General features: G+C 36.3%; 1 protein-coding gene across 4 annotated transcripts in view; it reads left to right on the plus strand.

Annotated features, from left to right (window-relative positions):
* Positions 1-20,418, plus strand: part of HACE1 (HECT domain and ankyrin repeat containing E3 ubiquitin protein ligase 1) — a 94,531-nt gene that overhangs the window by 10,594 nt on the left and 63,519 nt on the right. For all 4 annotated transcript variants that reach the window (XM_027089657.1, XM_027089650.1, XM_027089644.1 and 1 more), the window contains 2 exons: positions 4,489-4,564; positions 9,761-9,892. In XM_027089657.1, the coding sequence (XP_026945458.1) occupies positions 4,489-4,564; positions 9,761-9,892 (208 nt within the window). The remainder of the gene's footprint in view (positions 1-4,488; positions 4,565-9,760; positions 9,893-20,418) is intronic.

A 20,418-nucleotide genomic window follows, 5' to 3' on the forward strand; every position in this document is an offset into this window, starting at 1 on the left:
TTTTTTTTTGCGGTACGCGGGCCTCTCACCGCTGTGGCCTCTCCCGCCACGGAGCACAGGCTCCGGACGCGCAGGTCCAGCGGCCATGGCTCACGGGCCCAGCCACTCTGCGGCATGTGGGATCCTCCCAGACCGGGGCACGAACACGTGTCCCCTGCATCGGCAGGCGGACTGTCAACCACTGCGCCACCAGGGAAGCCCTCTTTTTTCTTTTTTAAAAAAATTTTTTGCTGCACCACACCGGGATGTGGGATCTTAGTTCTTCAACCAGGGATTGAACCCGCACCTCCTGCAGTGGAAGTGTGGAGTCTTAACCACTGGACTGCCGGGGAAGTCCCAGAAACATTTTTTCTTTATTTTTTGGGCTAGATTGTGAGCTCATAAAGAGCAGAACTCATGTGTTAGTTAACATTTTAGCTCCATTCTAAGCAAAATTGGTGTGCACTTAGTTGGTCTTTTTGATTTACTCAGGGTTCTGGAAAATAGCAATAATGATTATTAAGTAAGAAAAAAGATATAGTTCTCTTATATTGCCCCGTAGTTTTGCAGTTCATTTTTGGGATGGGGATTATGGATTGCTGCTTTTCTTCAACAATCTCTACCCTAAACACTTCTTTAGAGCTTTTTTCCCTGGTACAGTCCCACCTAAGTGTTTATTTTGACAATATGCCAGTGGTCCACGACAGGCTTCTGAATAGATTTTAGAAATCCAGCAATATGGGTGCAGACACACACACACACACACACACACAGACACACACACATAATTTAAACAATGCAATATTAATTTTAATAAGACTTTCTGGTCTGTTGCCTCACGTTATTGAAGATTTATTTTCTAAGGTTTTCATAACAATGTGTTAGATGAAGGAACTTTGTAAACTCTTTTTTTTTTTTGCGGTACGTGGGCCTCTCACCGCCGCGGCCTCTCCCGCTGTGGAGCACAGGCTCCGGTCGCGCAGGCCCAGCGGCCATGGCCCACGGGCCCAGCCGCTCCGTGGCACGCGGGATCCTCCCGGACTGGGGCACGAACCCGTGTCCCCCGCATCGGCAGGCGGACTCCCAACCACTGCGCCACCAGGGAAGCCCACTTTGTAAACTTTTGAACTTAAAAGTTTACTCAGAGCTTTGTTTTCTTCCATTTCTTTGATTATAAAGCTGATTTTAAATGACATTTAACCTCATTTTAGATATAAAAAATCAAAGCAAGGAAAGTAATTTGTTCTCTTTTAAAAGGTTTATTCAGTTAATAAAAATTTTAGCTATTGATTATAAGATTTACTAATTAGTAATCAGTTAGTTATGCTTAGTACTGAGTTGATTAAAGAAATATGATATAATCCATGGCACAAAGATATTTATTATCTGAGTAAATAGTTATATATATTACATGTATATGTATATTCTTTGTATGTCATATATATATATAGCATACTTGCAAAGGGTTCCTGGACCCAGTTCCACTGTGTGTGTGTGTGTGTGTGTGTGTGTGTGTGTGTGTGTGTGTGTGTGTGTGTGTGTGTGTGTACGCTTCCCCATACCAACAAGCAATTCTCGGATGCCAACAGAGTGTCCTAGAAGTCAGCTCAATTCTAACTCTATGTACCTTCAGGTAGAAGCAGACTCTGTAGGTAAAGGGCTCAGTCCTATAAGACCACTCTCTACTTCAGATGCCATTTGCAAGCTCAGTCACAAGTGGTGCTTCTGACTGACTGGCTACAAATTGGAGGTTCCGACAACCCCCTCCAACTCAGGATTCCAGTCGAAAGTCCAGGTTGTTATCAGTACTTTTGACTGACTGGCTATAAATCAGAGGTTCCCACGATCCCTTTCTTGGGTTCAATTAATTTGCTAGAATGGCTCACAGAACTCAGGAAAATGTTTGTTTACTCACTAGATTACTGATTATTATAAAAGGGTATTAAAGGATACGAATCAATAGCCAAATGAAGAGACAGATACACAGGGTGAGGTCCTGAACAAAGAAGGTCCTGGCATGGTCACATGGAGAAACATTTTGATTCCCATCCGGGAAGCTCTCCCTGAAAGGGACAAAAAGCTCTCCTTTTGGGTCTTTATGCAGGCTTCATTACATAGTCATGATTGACTTAAATCATTGGCCACTAGCAGTTGATTCAACCTCCAGGTGCTCTCCCCTCCCTGGAAATCAGGGTGGGACTGAAAGTACCCTGTAGTCATATGGTTGGTTCTCCTGGCAACCAACCCCCACCCTTGGGTGGGACCCAAAATTCACCTTCCCTGAAACGTTTTCAGGAAATGAGGGCCATTGCCCTTAACTGCTTAGGAAATTCAAAGGGTTTGGGAGCTGTGACCCAAAAAGTGTGGATTAAAACCAAATATATGTTTTTCCCATAAATCATGGTATCTCAATACTCATATTAATACTATATATACTATATTGTGTAACATTATACATAATATGCTATTACACATACCCTATTTTATATTTTTTATGTGTGTGTATATATATATATATATATATATATATATATCATTTACTCAACTAGATCATAAACTTTTTCATGCCATGGATTAAATCATATTTCCTTAATTCAATACTGAGCATAGTTAAGTATATACATAAAAAGCATATTTTTTAATTTATTTATATATATATATATAGTGTGTGTATCACTTTGTTTCCAAAGCATGAATTTTCATTTAATTATTTAATGAAGGGGAAATTGAGATAAATACTGAAGAGTGACTAGGAATGGCTCAGGCTAGGAGGAAACATTGTGAGCAAAATGAAGTGGTAGGCAGTTCAAAAGGCGGCAAAGGACTTTTGTAGACATGTCTCCAAATAAGATACATAGGGGGCTTCCCTGGTGGCGCAGTGGTTGAGAGTCCGCCTGCTGATGCAGGGGACACGGGTTCGTGCCCCGGTCCGGGAAGATCCCACATGCCGCGGAGCTGCTGGGCCCGTGAGCCATGGCTGCTGAGCCTGAGCGTCCGGAGCCTGTGCTCCGCGGTGAGAGAGGCCACAACAGTGAGAGGCCCGCGTACTGTAAAAAAAAGATATATAGGTGGCCAATAAGAACATGAAAAGATGCTCAATACCCCTAATCAGGGAAATGCAAATTAAAACTACAGTGAGATACCAACTCACACTCATTAGTATGGCTATCAGAAAAACAGTGTTGACAGAATGACAAGTGTTGATGAGGATGTGGAGAAATTGGGACCCTTGTGCTCTGTTGGTGGGAAAGGAAAATGGTACAGATGCTCTGAAAACTAGTTTGGTGCTTCCTCAAAAAATAAAAAATAGGATTATCATATGGGAAATTCCTTGGCTGTACAGTGGTTGGGATTCCTCGCTTTCACTGCTGAAGGCCCAGGTTCAATCCCTTGGTCAGGGAGCTAGAATCACACAAGCTACATGGCGTGGCCAAAAAAAAAAAAAAAAAAAAAAATTACCATATGATCCAACAGTCCCACTTCTGGGTATATAACACCCCAAAATTTGTCACAGGGTCTTGCAGAAATATTTGTATACTTGAGCTCATAGCAGTATGATTCATAATAGCTAAAACAAAAGGAACCTATGTGTCCATTGACAGATGAATGGATAAGCAAAATGTGGTATATACATACAGTGGAATATTATTCAGCCTTAAAAAGGAAAGAAATTCTGATGCTACAGATGCTACAACATGGATGAGCCTTGAGGACGTTATACTAAGTGAAATAAGCCAATCACAGAAATTCAAACTGTATGATTCCACTTTTATGAGGTACTTAGATAAACCCAAATCATAGATACAGAAAGTAGAATACTGGTTGCCAGGGGCTAGCAGGAGAGGGAATGGGGAGTTATTGTTTAATGGATATAGAATTTCAGCTTTGCAAGCTGAAAAGAGTTCTTGAGATGGATGGTGGTGATGGTTGCACAACAATATGAATATACTTAATATCACTGAACTGTACACTTAAAAATGGTTCAGATGATAAATTTATGTTATGTGTATTTTACCACAGTAAAATAAATTGAAAAAAAAGTGAAGTAGGTAGGGGGATGAATAGATAGGCATTTTATTAATTTTGTGGTTTTTATAACTCATCTTAGTATTTTAAATATTTTGCAATCAAGAATGTAGGATACAACATTGAGACATCATTTTACTCTGTCCATTCCCCTTCCATTAGACTTATATTGTCTGACATTTCTAATGAAGATTACTATTCCAAATATTCTGTCAACTCTAGAAATTTCTCAGCATTTTGAATGATGAATTTGTCCCAATGGCATGAAAACCTCATTGTGCCTTTTCTTTATCCTATTATCTTTGAGTCATAGAAAAAATTTTGTGTTTTGTTTCAGATGTTACAGTACTTATTTAAATATTGCAGATGGAAGTTGATATTTGCCATTAATTAATGTTGAGTATAGTTACTGTTTCAGTAAAATAATTGTCATTTGCTTATTTTTCTAGTACCAGTTATCTGTAACTGTCTCTTTCTTTTCAGGCAGAAGAAATGCATGAGTAAATTATTAGAATACAGTGCTGATGTCAACATTTGTAATAATGAAGGCCTTACAGCAGTAAGTGCTAAGAATTTTTATCTGCGATTTTAAAAATACTTTTTAGAAAATAATATTTGAAGGTGATAGTATGCAAAATGTAGTACAAGTATTTGTGCAGTTCCTCTTTGTGGTAATTGGGAAGATACAGTATGATTGAGACACAGTTCTCAGCTATATTTATTAAGAGAAGTTAAGGTTCACCATTTTTCTCCTTTCCCCTTATTTTTTAACTTTATGACCTTTCATTTATTTTGAAGTCTTGATCCCCTAGCTTTTGTCACTGACTTTCAAGGGAGTTTGTAGGAGCATCTCCACTGAGGTGTGTTATGAGTTCATTATAGGACAGCTGTTTTTCATTATGTCCTTTTAAATTCTTTTAATATATACATGGTAGGAAAATTTGGATGGCTATGTTTTTATAACTCATTTTAGTTTTAAAAAAGGAAAGGAATGAATAAAAAAAAGGAAAGGAAATAAAAGGTAACTAAGGGAATGATCACTCACCTGTACTCCCTGCACTCAGAGATAATCACTGTTAATATTTTAGCCTGTATCCTTTCAGACTTGTTATATCTTACTTAAACTAGTATTTTTATCCTTTTTGCCATGTCACTTTCTTTTCAAAAATATGATTATATTTTTTTGATCCACATAGATATTGTAGGGAGGGTGGTGTGGGATATTTCTGAAGAGATTGCTGAAATCCAAAAATTTTAATCATATTGTCATTTAATGGAGCATATTTGATTTAGAAGTAGAGATAAAATAGAATTATGTGATTACTGAGAAATTGTTTTGACATTGTGACAGAAATAAATTTTGTTAAATTTTACCTTCCTGTATGTGAGGTGATGGAGATTTTAATTAAATGGATAGTGGAAATCCTTTCACAATGTATATCAGATCATTGTGATGTATACTTTAAATGTCTTACAGTTTTGTCAATTATACCTCAATAAAGCTGAACTTTTTTTTTTTTAACCTTCCTTTGGTAGTTTTTGTAAATTTTGAGTCCTTTAATTTGTGAATAAAGAAGAATATTGAGTATTTACATACCATGCTAGTTTTCAAGGCCTTTCTGATTAAATTTTTTTTTTTTCAGTGGGCAGGGAGGGAGCTGGGGCATAACAAAACAGCTTTCCTAAGATGTGAGTTATTCTGAGAATGACTTGTTAAAGATTAAGTTCAATCATGATTATTATATGGAATTCACAATTCCTGTGATAATCTACATTTTTGTTACATAGTAACAATATAACACCATTTACTCTGTAAAGGAAAACTGTATTCCAAATATCTACAGAATGCTATAGTGATATGGTAGGTACCACAGAGGGTTATAAAACTATGGAATTGACATAGCTCTATCCTTAGGACACTCTCTAGTATAGGTAAGATAAGATGCTCAGTACTAACATAGTCTGTTTAATCGCATAAGTTTTTATCTGCTAATTTTCCCCCTTCACTCCTGAACTTTAAGGGAAGTGGAATATAAAATTTTTAAAAATAAAATTTTTATTAAAAAATTATTCATGCATATATTTAAAGAGTCAAATGATTCTACAAGGCTTATTATATAAAAACAGTCTCAGCTCTTTTTCTGCCTGGGACCAATCTCAGTGTTCTATCCTGTGGCCCTGATTGGTGTGGTGTGCCTCCTTCTCTTAGAAACAGTTCTGGCCACCAAGTGTGTTCCTGCCTAGTCCCAGGTCACATGATGGAATTAATTCAACAGCCAGGCACATTGACCCCATCAGCTGAAGGAAGCTAGTTAGGATGGTGGAAATGTGGTGCTGCAGAATTGAATAGTGGCCACCAAGCATGTGGGGCAGTAAAGTCAAGGGCTCCTGAGATGGAAGAACTTTCAGTGGGGAGTCAAGATCCCCAGGATTTTTCATACAAAAGGAGAGAACTGTTGACTGCATACTTTGTAGGCTGATCACCCTCACAAAGGGCTCCTCATGTTTCTTCATTCATTTGTTCTTTGAACAGGATTTTCTTGGATACCTATTATGTGCTAGGCACTTTACTGGTATGGGGTCAGAGCAGTAATTTGACTGACCCAGTCCTTGTCTTCCCCAAACTTCCAAGGAAGTCAGGATAGTCAACAGGCAATGGTGACACATTGTAATGAATGTTAACATAGGTGATGGAGATGCTGTAGAAGTCAGATAAGGGGACCCATCCTCACCAATGGCATTGGAGGAGGCATCCCAGGGAAGTATCACAAGAGCTGAGGCCAAAGGGACAAACAGAAGTTAGACTAGTGTAAGTGGTGATTGTGAGGTTGGGAGTGGTAGTGGGGTTCTAGCTCTGTGGAATAGGTTGGCAAAGGCTTGGAGATGCAAGAGAGCATGCTACATTGGAGCAGTGAGCTTAACTGGTGTTCAGATACCGCTGGGGGTTTATGAAGACTTCCAAAGGTCTGTAGCATGGATAGTTAAGGGAGTCACTTTCCAGGTCTTCAGCCTTTATATGTGTGCTCCTTCCTCAAGCTGATTACTCAAGGACACCTTGCGCTTCCCACCTTCACCTTCAAAATCACTCTTCTATCACTTATGTTTTTATTTATTTTTATTATTTATTTATTTATTAAATTGAAGCATAGATGATTTACAGTACTCTTAACTGAGCCTTTTGTAGTACGGAAGTTTTAATTTTTGATGTTCAGTATATCAGTTTTTCCATTTATGGATTGTGTTTTTGGTATCAAGTTTAGGAACTCTTTGCCTAGCTATACATCCTGAAGATTTTCTCCTATCTTTTTCAAAAAGTTTTATACTTTTAAATTTTACATCTAAACCTGTGATCTATTTTGAGCTAATATTTGTCTGTGATGCTTAAGTCAAGGCTTATTTTTTTTACCTATGGAGTCTAGTTACCCTGGCACTGTTTGTTGAAAAGGCTATATACTTCCTGCATGAGATTGGTTTTGTCTCTCTCTCAAAAATCTTTTGGGCATATTTGTATGGGGTTATTTCTGGGTCCTCAGTTCTGTTCCAGTGATCTGTCTGTCCCTTTGCCAATACCACACTGTCTTGATTACTCTAGCTATATAGTAAGTCTTAATATCAGGTAGAGTAATTACTCCCACTTTATTTTTCTTTGTCAAGATTGTGTTAGCTACTCTGGTTCTTTGCCTATCCATATACATTTTAGAATAAACTTGTCTATGACAAAAAACCTTGCTGAGATTTCTTATTGGAATTGCATTAAGCCTGTAGATCAATTTGGGGAGGATTGACATCTTTACTATGTTGAGTCTTCCAATCTATAAACACAGTATGTCTCTCTGTTTATTTAGGTCTTTGATTTCTTTCATCAGAATTTTGTATTATTCAGCTTACAGATCTTGTGCATGTTTTAAGTGTATAGCTAGGTATTTTATTTTCTTTGGAGCAATTGTAAGTGACGTTTATATTTTTTAATTTAAAAAAAATTATTTTATTTATTTATTTTTGGCTGCGTTGGGTCTTCGTTGCTGCGCACAGGCTTTCTCTTGTTGCAGTGCATGGGCTTCTCATTGTAGTGGCTTCTCGTTGAGGAGCACGGGCTCTAGGCATGCGGGCTTCAGTAGTTGTGACATGCAGGCTCAGTAGTTGTGGCACATGTGCTTAGTTGCTCCGTGGCATGTGGGATCTTCCAGCACCAGGGCTCAAACCTGTGTCCTCTGCATTGGCAGGTGGATTCTTAACCACTCCACCACCAGGGAAGTCCCGCGACATTGTTTTAAATTTTTATTTCTGCATGTTCATTGATAGTACATGGAAATGCAGTTGCCTTTTATGTGTTGATCACGTAGCCTGTGACCTTGCTGAACTCACTTATTAGTTCTAGGAGTTTTTGGTAGATGCCTTGGGATTTTCTATATAGATAGTCATGTCATCTGCAAATAGAGATAGTTTTATCTTTTCCTTTCCAATCTGTATGTCTTTTATTTCTGTTTCTTCATTTATTGAACCTTAACATTTTTTTTTGTTTTCTAAATACGTGTTGTTAATTCATTACTAGACTTCCCTGAGCTTTGTAAATATCCTCATAACATGTGTTCAGTACCTTTCACCTTCTTGAATAGTTCTGAAGGAGTCTGTTATGGGGACTGCTGTTCTCTAAGTGAGATTGGTTGATTTCTAGGCCTGCTTTCCAGCGTTATTTGGAATATCTCTTCACCATCATCCCAGAGATTCCTTTGCCTTTCTTTTGTTTTGGGTTTTTATTTATAGGCATACCTCAGAGATGCTGCAGGTTCTGTTCCTGACCATGTCAATAAAATGAATACTGAGATAAAGCAAGTCATACAAATATTTTGGTTTCCTAGTGCATATAAAAGTTATATGTAACTTCAAGAAGTGCAGCAGAGTGTTACTACCTATCCTTGAGCCTTTTGGGAGTTCTGTGATCTGAATCTACCTTCTTGGTGCTCTATTACTGGTTTAGGATTCAGCTCTTTGTTCTGACAATTCAGACAAAAGCTTCCAGCTTGCAAAATGTGTTGCTCTTGTATTCTCTCCTTTTCTTTTTCTTAATAGGTCTGTCCTTTAAGAAAAAGTACTCTTTACTGTCATTTCAGTGATGTTCGGGGAAGAAGTAGGAGCTGATGCATGGCTTCAGAGTTACCATTTTAAAACAAAAGTTTCATGATATATTTTTTTAATGGAAAAAAAGTCAGATGAAAAATGCATGGACAGCATAGTCCAAAGTTTTAACATTGATTATCTTTGTGGGGTAGACTTACAGGTGTTTTATATTTTTTTAATCCTCCCCATATATGTTATTTATATATGTTACATGCATTATGTGTAAAATATAGGAAGTAAAGAATATGACACCTACTGTCATATTAATTACTTTTTAACTTATGTTTGTTTCTGGGGGAGGAAAAATATCCAGTACCTCTTCTCTAGAGATAAGCTATACATACAGTCCATGGTCATCTAAGAAGCAGAGTATTTGGTGATCCTAAGTTTAGGATTTTTAACTACTTTGAAACCATGAAATGCTTGATTTTGAAGTACATGGTGGTGTAACCTACATCCTGATGCATATTTTTTCCCCATATAAAAATATAGGAAAAAAGTATATTGGCTTAAATTTTAATTTTAATATTTAGTGTGTATATCATGCTCACAGTTGATGAATAATTGCATTATTTATCTGCTGCTTTTATATGAAACACTCTTGCACAAATGTTAAGTAACCTAAATGGCTGCACAGATACACTGGCTGGCTGTGAATGGGCGGACAGAACTACTCCATGACCTTGTACAGCACGTCAGTGATGTCGATGTTGAGGATGCGATGGGGCAGACAGCGCTGCATGTGGCCTGCCAGAACGGTCACAAGACGGTAAATAAAGCCTCAAGGACTTTAAATTAAGTTGCATCTGTTTAAACTTTGAATTCATGAAAAGTTTTCCACTGTGTATAATTGGAAACATGAAGCAAAATCTTATAACATTTTCTGTGTCATGTGGTCTTCTGATTAATATATTCTATGTGGATAAAAGGAACAGAAAATAGTGTTTTTAAATATGTTTAATGTATTTGTAATTTGGATTTCAATTTTATTTCTGATTCATAGATTCTTTTTTTTTTTATTTCTGATTCATAGATTCTAATAGCTGAATATTTTAAATTTTAAATGTAGTATGTTCACATATAATAATTTTAACAGTTTATAATGTTTCTTGTCCTCAGTTTTATCAAATAACTTTTTCATATTTTTTACCATTTTCATATTTTTACCCTTAAGCCTCAAGTTTTGGAATTAGTGAAGAAAGTGAGCTCTGACATTGCTTAAATAATTCAACTTGGATTAATTATTTTTCTACTCTCTTGGAATATGATTTAAGTGCTAGAGTCACAGCTGTTTTCTTCCTTACTTTTGATTTCTAAAATCATGCATTTGTTTTAGGCAGTACTTTCCTGTTATCCCTATGTATAAACACTTGGCTTTTAAAATTGCTAATAGTTTTCTCTCTCATTAGAAGACTGGTGCTTTATTTAAAGATTGTTAGCTTAAGATTTTAGATTGAATTTCTGCTTTTTGTATTTTCCTATCCTGGTTACTTTCATTTTTTTCCCACATTTAACATTATGGATAATAGAATATTATGTATTTACTAACTAAACAACAAAAACCAATTGAAAACCAAAAAACACCACCAGCATCTACAAAGATACAGAAGTTTGCTTGTTTATATTTATTTTTTTGTATACACTGAGTCTTATTTTTTGTTGGGAGAATTCCTAGTAGAATCTAGATTTCTGTCTCTGCAAACTCTTTTTTTTTTGTGGTACGCAGGCCTCTCACTGTTGTGGCCTCTCCCGTTGGCGGAGCACAGGCTCCGGATGCACAGGCTCGGCAGCCATGGCTCACGGGCCCAGCTACTCCGCGGCATGTGGGATCCTCCCGGACCAGGACATGAACCTGTGTCCCCTGCATCGGCAGGCGGACTCTCAACCACTGCGCCACCAAGGAAGCCCCGTGCAAACACTTTTTTCCTAACCTAGGTTCAGGATGTCAGATCCTACGTATTTAGATGCTTTATGTATGACCTCAATTCATAGAATACTGCACTTCTTTTAAGATAGTGAGCTCAAGGTTGACATTGTCTTATGTTTAATAAGAGTTGGATAAAAGGAAGGATATATGCTTTTTCCTTTTTTTCTTTCCTGGCATTTCTTCTGAACACCAATGTTCGTTTTTATTCTTTTGTCTTTTATCATCTGAAAACTAACCCATTTGTATTCAAGGAGTATTCCTTTTCGTTACCTTTTACTTTCTCTATGTCAGTACTACTAAATTTAAGAAGTATTCTGTGTGGAAAACAAAAAATCATCTGAAATGTTCTAATCTTGACTGGCCCCAGTAAGCAACTGCTGCCTGTTAGAGAAAGAGTCCTGCTGGTAGCTCTTACAGGACAGAAAAGCACCCGCTTTAATAGAAATACTCCCTGCCGTTAACGAACGAGTGGCGTGTCATTTACTAAGATTGTAAACCTGCTTGTTGCCCGGGAACTTGTGTAGTAAAAAACGGGAATTCAGATTAGGAATTACCTACAAAGGCTAATTTTAGCTGCCTTAAGCCAGTGAAGAAACAAGAATGACGCAAAAAACCTTGGTTCAAAACATGTGCATTACAGGGTGCATTAAAAATTTAGAATTGCCTCTGAAGTTATTGAAGAGTAGTTAGTATAAGTATAATACGCTCCATATGGTTTACCACCTAAAGCAGGCGTGGTAAAGTAAGGGAGAATTCCTCATAGTCCTCATAGCATATGCCTTTGAAGAATTGTATTTTCAGAAGATTTATAGGGGGCCTGACTTCACTGTGGTGATGGGCTTCACAGGGTGAGATTTTGCAGGTATGATACAGGAGGAAGAGTACAAAAAGTCATGTTGACTTGTGATTGATTGTATTAGTGAGTGAGATTCCTTTCTGTCATAGTTGGCCCATTATAGTTATCTGTGAGGATCGTATACAAAGAGAATGTTTAGCACTATTTTCCAATTCATTGTATGCACCTTTAATCCTTCAATAGGGCAAAAAGGAATCCTGAAAAATTAGGCCATCTGCTAGCCTCCAGGCTGAATTATACCTCTAAAAATCTGTGTTGATAGTTGTGCTATTATTACCTGTGTGTCATAATTACTCATGTATTTCTGGGACATGTTCAGATCTCAGTGGATGAGAATATTCTTTTATCTTGAGTTGGATATGATTTAAGAGCTCTGAGATATGTTATTACAGGGTAGATGTTATTGATTTTGTTTTTAACCCTTTGTATATCTTTCCATAAGTTGAACAGAGTCTAAAATGCTTTGTCAGATTTCAGCAAATGAAAATGGCCTTTTCATTGTCTCACAGTAGTCAGTTTTTGCATAAATTCATTAAAAGGTCTTCAAAACTTGTGTCCATGTAGACATATACCAGTGCACATAGGTTTCAAGATTTATATATATTGGTTATATATATATTTTATAGAATGAAATGTAAAACTTTAAAGGGGGAAAGAAACTCCCTTAAAAATATTCTCAAAAGCACATCAGCTCATTTCAAATTAAAGAGGATGATATGAAAAAAAAAAAGAGGATGATATGATAAAGAAGTGCTCTGAAATTTACTTTCTAATCTCATTTTAAGGTAAATCTCAAGAATGCATGAAAAGATTTTGAACAACTGGCTGAGAGCTCTAAAGCTTTGTAGAATTTATAATTGAATACCGTATTCTTGCTTTGATGACAAATAATTTTTAGATTTACATGACTTTTTTACAGATAAAAGATTTGGAAGAAAGATTGATTTTGTCATAACTAAGAAATCAAGTAATTTTTGCCATGATTTCCTATACATGCGTCTGTTTAATTAGAGGTAAACCAAGATAAGGGTCTTTTCATCATCTTGTTGGAAGGAAGTGATTTGGGCAGTTGAAGAGTGCAGCGTGACCATTTTTGTTCTTGTAACATAATAGCACTATGATTTTAAACGACTTCTATTCCTATTTTAAAATGATCAGATGAAAAAAATGATCAACTCCTTAATAATATAATTTTTTATAAATTTCCTTAGGTCAGCTGTTACTAGCTATACAATACCAGAATTATGGTTTGTCTTTGGATATTGATTTAAAATAAAAAATAATTAGAGAATTTGGTTATTCATCTGGCTTATTATATAGTCTTTGACAACTTTTTCTTCCCCTGCCTTTATCTACCTCTTAAGATATAATCTGCTGATTACACAATTAAGGAAAGTGTTGTGAATATTTTGGAAGATACTTAAGAGTAATGATAGCGGCTTCCCTGGTGGCGCAGTGGTTGAGAATCTGCCTGCTAATGCAGGGGACACGGGTTCGAGCCCTGGTCTGGGAGGATCCCACATGCTGCGGAGCAACTAGGCCCGTGAGCCACAACTACTGAGCCTGCGCGTCTGGAGCCTGTGCTCTGCAGCAAGAGAGGCCGCGATAGTGAGAGGCCTGCGCACCGTGATGAAGAGTGGCCCCCGCTTGCCACAACTAGAGAAAGCCCTCGCACAGAAACGAAGACCCAGCACAGCAAAAAATAAAAAAAAATAAAATAAATTAATAAACTCCTACCCCCAACATCTTAAAAAAAACCAAAAAGAGTAATGATAGTATTGGTACTGTTACTACCATTATTAATATTGATGATGTGATTCTGTAAGAACAATACAAAGAGCACTACCTGGACTCTTCATTCATTTGCTCTTATGCAGTAAGCTAGGCCTAATGTGTTGTTTGATTTTTAATCTCATTTTTAGAAAGTGTAGTAAAACCTAATATTATTCTACATAGGTATAATTGACTCCATTTTTTTTGGCCATAAATTGAACTTACTTTTTGGTAATTTTTTTCTTTGTCATTAGGTCTTTAAGATGTATTGATGTGTTGAATTGCCACAAATGGTTGATTACTGTTTTCCTGGAATAACTTGGACTTAGAAACTCTAGAGAACTGTCAAATGGTTCAATCTCAATTTCTATTAGTTAAAGTACACAGCAGGATTAGTTCTTGGACTAATTTCAGTTCACTTAAGGAAATTTTATTTTTATCACAATAGACTTTATATTGCTAAATTTAGATAACTGAATATGATGGTTCACAAACAATATGAAATGATAGTTGAACCCTGCTTAGAGTAGATTACCTTTGATAGAACTGACTGCATTTTTTTTTTTTTTTTACTGAAATTGTAGGCTTGTTAAGGAACAGTGCTCATCTACGTTCAGTCAGCTCTCTTGATATCTTTAGCCAGCTTCCAAGCTTTTCATCCAGAGAATTACAGGGCAGCCATGCAAACTTAATTGAAAGCTTTTGCAAAAACATTAACTGGATTCAGCCTTGAAGCACGAAGGTAGATGTACTTAACATTTCAGGATATGTTTTTAGGTTCAGAGTAATTTTATTTATTCTAATGTTAGAATTCTCCTTTCATCACTTCTGAGAAATGTGAGCAATAATAGGAAATTCTATTACTGTGATTTTTTTTCCTAACACAACTGGGTAATATTGATTTTTTTGCTAGGTATTACATAAGGGTTCAAAGTCTTGATAGGCTTAGGTGGACAGGTTTCTAGAGAAGACCTATAAACACCAGTCACTGACTCGTGAGTTGGCCATTTTTCTTAGTGCATAAGTTGTTTGTGCATTGCTGTTCTGTCATCAGAATTACTTTTTTTTTTTTCTTTTGCCATACGTGGGCCTCTCATTGCTGCGGCCTCTCCCATTGTGGAGCACAGGCTCCGGAAGCGCAGGCCCAGCGGCCACGGCCCACGGGCCCAGCCGCTCTGCGGCATGCGGGATCCTCCCGTACCGGGGCACGAACCTGCGTCCCCTGCATCGGCAGGTGGACTCTCAACCACTACGCCACCAGGGAAGCCCCAGAATTACTTTTAATAAGAGATGAAAGATGCTTTTTTTGTTGTTTGGCTATCATTGTTTTAGTAAATGAGGATACAACTTATGTTGTATGGTTTAATATTGGTTTTTACTTATGGTTTAATATTGAATATTCCTTTCTACTTTGGTCAGTGTCGTTCAGAGAGTTGACATTGATAAAGTAGAGCTGCCTTGGATTTCTTGCTTTGTAACTTATCATTGTATTGGGTACAGGTGGTCTTGGTTAGTCACTGCCTTCAATTAAATGACTTTTGAGATTGACCCAGACATTAGCTTTGCACATTAGTTTTCCACTCAGGATGTTGTTTTATCATTTGAAAGGTCATGACGTCTGTTGAAAGTGTGTTGTTTCTTGAGGATTTCTTGAAGCCTATGTGAAAATCGCCTTTCCATGCTTTTCTTTCAGTATTCCTTCCCAGCTCTTCCTTACTCTGTAAGGGGGAAGACTCCCCTTGTAGATTATCTAGGAATAGGATAATAATGTGTTTTTGTTTTTTAAGGGGGAGAGGGTTGGACAGGGAATTTGAAGGTCTGAATTATTTTAAAAACATATTTTGGTGATCAATATTACACACATAAAATGATTTTAGTTCAGTGTACTTCTTAAAATTATGTTATATTAACTTGAAAGATACAGGTAATCAGCTCTCAGTCACAGATAATTGTTAGTATACTTTTACATGTTTACATTTACTAAATTGTAAGCTGCTGAGCTTAATTTTTGCAAGTAAATGAGAAGCCATAAAAGTTTGAAATCGGGAACTTATGACCGTTGTAAATTACAGTGATTTATTTTGGACTTCATGGCTTATAGTCTGTTAAACAGACACAATGCAGTTTTCACCGAAGTACTTGTGTGTAGGGGTTTAGGGGTGAGAAATTTGCTAAAACAAATTGAATCCAAATCTGTCATAGAGAATCCTATCAGTTTTTCTGGATAGCACTAGTCACCATCTAGCATACTACATATTTTATTTCTCACGTCCCTTTGTTTTCCTTTTCCACTAGAAAGTAAGCTTCATGAAGGCAGATGTTTGTCCATTTTGTTCATTGCTGTGACTCTAACATCTAGCACATACTACTAGCACATACCAACATTGAAATTTTTGTTGAAAAATGGAATGCGCTAGTCAAATGCAGTATCATTCCAAGCAGTTTTTTCTGCCATTTTCTTTCCGTTTGTAAATGTTTGTAATTTTTTTCTTTTGTACCTTTAAGTGAAGTGTATGTTGATAGTGCTGATTCTTATAAAGATTGTTTTTTGTTTTTTTTATTTCTGAAAATTTCTGCTTTTTTTTTTTTTTTTTTATTTTTTTTTAATTTTTTTTTTTTTTTTTTTAATTTCTGCTTTTGAGACTCCTTAGGGATTGTAGTGGTTGAATCCAGAATTTATTCTCTTTGATTTTGTTTTGCCTTATGCTTCTGTATAATTTAAAATCTTCAAGCAGTATTGTTTCTTCAAGGGCTTTTACGTTTTTAATTTAATAGTTTCCTCCACCTGAATTCTCCTAGTTTCAAAGTTATTTTGCCCTTCATTTACATAGATTGGAAATTTAAAAAAAAAAAACGAAACTTTTAAGTTATGTGACTTTCTTGCTTCTTTTATTATGCTATTTAATCAATAATTGAATTCTGTGTTATCCTTACTCCTCCTGTTTCAGAGATTTTACAAAAAGAAATCTGCATACATTTTTTTTAAATCACAAAGATTGATGACTTTTCACTCATGTCAGTGCTGCAAGGCAATTTTTTTTACTCTTTACATTCAAATCCCTTTATGTATTTTTTTTCTTCTTACTCTGAGGGAAATGGGTTTTTCTCCCTCTTTGACTTCAGGCAACATTTTATCTACAAGTGAGCTATTGAAAGCTTTTTTAAAATATATGTTTCTTTTAATAGTTGTATATTTTGAGGATCTTAATTGAGATAATTTTGTTAAAACAGAAAAGCAGATTTATGAACGTAAAAGAAAATGCTGGAATGAGCTTTTCCACTTTATTAATCAAGTTTTTCTCTGTTAAGAACAGAATTTTTAATGTATTCATAGGATATTTCCTGTGTACAAGGGTATGATAGAAACATATGACACAGAAGTATTTGTGTGTAGGAGTTTTGGGGTGAGAAATTTGCTAAAACAAATCATGCTGTCTTGCTATGATTTGCCTGAAGTTCGTCTTACCACTTTGTAGAGGAATATGTTAGTCTAGTGTTAGTTTAATGGCTAATTTGTTTTACTGTTAGCTCTACAGTATAAATAAAAATACAGAAATACTGTAAAAAGTATATGAATTTAGAAATGGCATTATTTAAAAACTGAACGGAAATAACTGTCTAGGCTCTTGAGCTTGACTCTCAAATAGTTATTTAGTAGGGAATTAGTAGATCATCTGTGATTAATGTAGCTTATGCAGATATGCCAAATTAGCCAGAATACTATTTAGTATTCTGAATTTAGAATTTCTGTTTTTTGGTAAATTGCTTAGTGGTTATGACCATGGGCTTAGGTTTTAATCCCCGCTCCCCTGTTTATTTGTGTGTTGGGGTGCGCATTACTTGACCTCTTTGAGATTCAGTTTCCTACTTGTGAAAGTGCAGAGAAGGATATCAACTTCCATCAGGATGCAGTAAATGAAATGATAAATGCTTATTAGCACAGTATCCAGGCACATGCTAAGGTTATTCATACTATTATATCATTATATACTTTTAACAATTATATAATTTTTATGAATGCATAGTATGTTTTGCTAATAATTACTTTATTTCAGCTTCTCTCTGGATTGCTGGGTTTTAATTGAATATTAATATGTATTTTTGATATAATTGCTTTTATCTCTCCTGAGCCTTTTGGAGAGATGGCTTATTGTCTATATAATTTCTGTAACAGTCAGTGAAAATTATTGCTGCTATCCATCTCACTTCTGATTTGGGACCACATACACACAACTTCTAGGTCAGATATCAAAAAGGGCAAAGCCATGATCAAAAGACTCAAGTGGGCCTTGCCTTATAATAACCTAAATGCTTATTTTCTTATATTTTTGAGAGCAGTACTTGACCGCTTGTCCACAGTTTAAGAATTATATAGCTGATAATAAAGTTTTACGTAACAATGTTTCTATTACATAGATTTTCAAATTCCTCCTGAGATAGAAGTAAATTCAAATAGTAATAATACATGAATACTATATCTTAAAATATTTTTATCAAAATCTTTGTAATAAAAAACTATAGTCCTTTAAATCACCCTTCTTTGTCAATTCACAATCACTAGGCGGCAATTTTCAGCTCTTTTAGCTTTTCTTCTGGTATCTATTTCCACATAATATGCTTCTACTGCTCTTTCTCAATTTATGACTTTTAGATATCACTGAATCTTTTCTTGTTATGGTGAGTGAGGGTTTAACTCATTTAAATCCTCTTCCCATGCCCTGTCGCCCCATTTCTAAAATTAATTATATCATAAATTTTAATGAGACAATATTAGTTGCATATACAGTTAGGTAAATATTGTTTACTGCTGAGTCAAGTAGTGAACTATAATAAAATTTTCTACTAGGGTGACTATTAGCTTAGCTCAGGTTTTTTTTTTTTTTTGGTGAATCAGTAGTTCTTCCTATATGCTCCCACAGAATCTTTTTCAGTACTGTTTTCTTCAAAGACAAATTCATTAGATAATGTCACTCCATTGTTTTTCTCTAAACCTGGGAATTTCTTGATATCTCCTGTGTTTGATCTTCAGTATTCTAGATTCCACATCTTCTATTTTGATGTATTCCCTTGTTTGGAGGAGGATATCCTCCAGTAGCTTCTTGAGAAAAGGTGCGTTGGAGGTAATTTTTTTGGAAATCTTACATAGCTAAGCCTATTTCTTATTTAAAAGCATGTATTTGAATGATAGTGTGGTTGGCTATAGAATTCTACATTGGAAGTCATTCACCTTACAATTTTGAGGGCATTTCACCTTTTAAATTTCAGTGTTGCTGTTTAAAAGTTTAATGTCAATCTGAATTCTGTTTATCTCTGGAATCTTATATCCCCAGTATTATGAAATTTCACTTTGATGTGCCTTGTTGAAGGTCTTTTAATTTATTAGCCTGGACACTGGTGAGCCTTTTCAATCTGGCAACTTGTGTCCTTCAGTTCTGGGAAATTTTTTGGTATTATTTCTTGATTACTTCGTTTTGGTCTCCCACCTCCTTCATTTTCTTTATTCTCAATCTCTACAATGACTCCCTGGATTGATCTACTAGTTTTCTCATTTTTCCTGTTTTCTTTGTCTTTTTGTTTCTTGTAGAGTTTTTCAACATTGTATTTCTAACTTCTATTGAATTTTTATTTCTTCCATCATATTTTTGATATCTTATTCTCTGAATATTTTTCCCCCAGCATCTTGTTTTTGTCCCATGGATAGTATTTTTTCTTTTCTCTCTGAGGGTATCAGTTACTTTTCTAATTTTTGTTGCTGTTTTTTGGTTCCCTTTATTGTCTTTATTTTTCTTCCTTTTTCTGTTTGTTTTTCAGGTTAGAGGCCTGCTTCAGTTGTGTCTTAAACATTGTCTGTCCATTCATGTATAGTGGTGAGGCACTGAAATGGGGCTGAAAGCATTGTGTACATGAGCTGGGTTTGTTGACTGGTCTCACTGTACATCAAGGTTTTTTAATCTTGGCCCTATTGATATTTGGGGCCTGAACATTCTTTGTTGTGGGGCCTGTATGTAGATTGTCAGATGTTTAGACGTACCCTGGCCTCTACCCACTAGCTGCCAACTGGACCCTCCCTTCTCCAGTAATGAAAATCAAAAAAGTCTCCCAGCATTGCTGAATGTCCCCTTGTGGCCAACTGGGCTGTTTCACTGGTGTCTGTAATGCCAGTATCAGTCAGACTCTTCTCTGGTGCCACTTTCCAGAGAGGAAACCTTCAGTCTCCTGCTTAAGCTTTTAAGCCTGGCTACTGGATTTCTGGGAGCCTAGTGGAGCGTGGGGGCTGGAGGTTTTCACTTAATTAGTTGTTTTCAGCATGGCTGCTCATCCCTGCTCTTCCCTGTATTTCTTGTCTGCCAGTCCAGAGCCTCACTGTTCACTTTGTCCAGATAATAAACCTCCCTACTTCCAAGACAGATAGGGAGGGATAGTGGCTAACTGTATGGGATGGGGAGGAAGGGTCCTGGGGGAGGGCCCAGCTGTTAGGTTTTCAACTACTTCTCCTGTCTTAGCTCTATATAACTATCCCTGTCTTCCAAGATACCTGTTACTTCCAATTCCTGTGTTGCGTGTGTGTGTTCGGTAGTGAGAATTTGGTGGTTTCTTGTTGGAATCTGCATTTGCAGACACTTAGACTTCAGCTTTCTTTGATCTGCTAAGTCAGTTACTCTTCTTTCACTTGCTTGCCATTTTCCTAAAACTTCTGACTTATCTAGTATGTGTTGTATTCTTTGCTGTTCTTCCTTCG

The sequence above is a fragment of the Aethalodelphis obliquidens genome, unplaced genomic scaffold, assembly GCF_003676395.1.
Source record: "Aethalodelphis obliquidens isolate GAN/ISIS:26980383/991018 unplaced genomic scaffold, ASM367639v1 scaffold3, whole genome shotgun sequence".
In the NCBI taxonomy this organism is placed as follows: domain Eukaryota; kingdom Metazoa; phylum Chordata; class Mammalia; order Artiodactyla; family Delphinidae; genus Aethalodelphis; species Aethalodelphis obliquidens.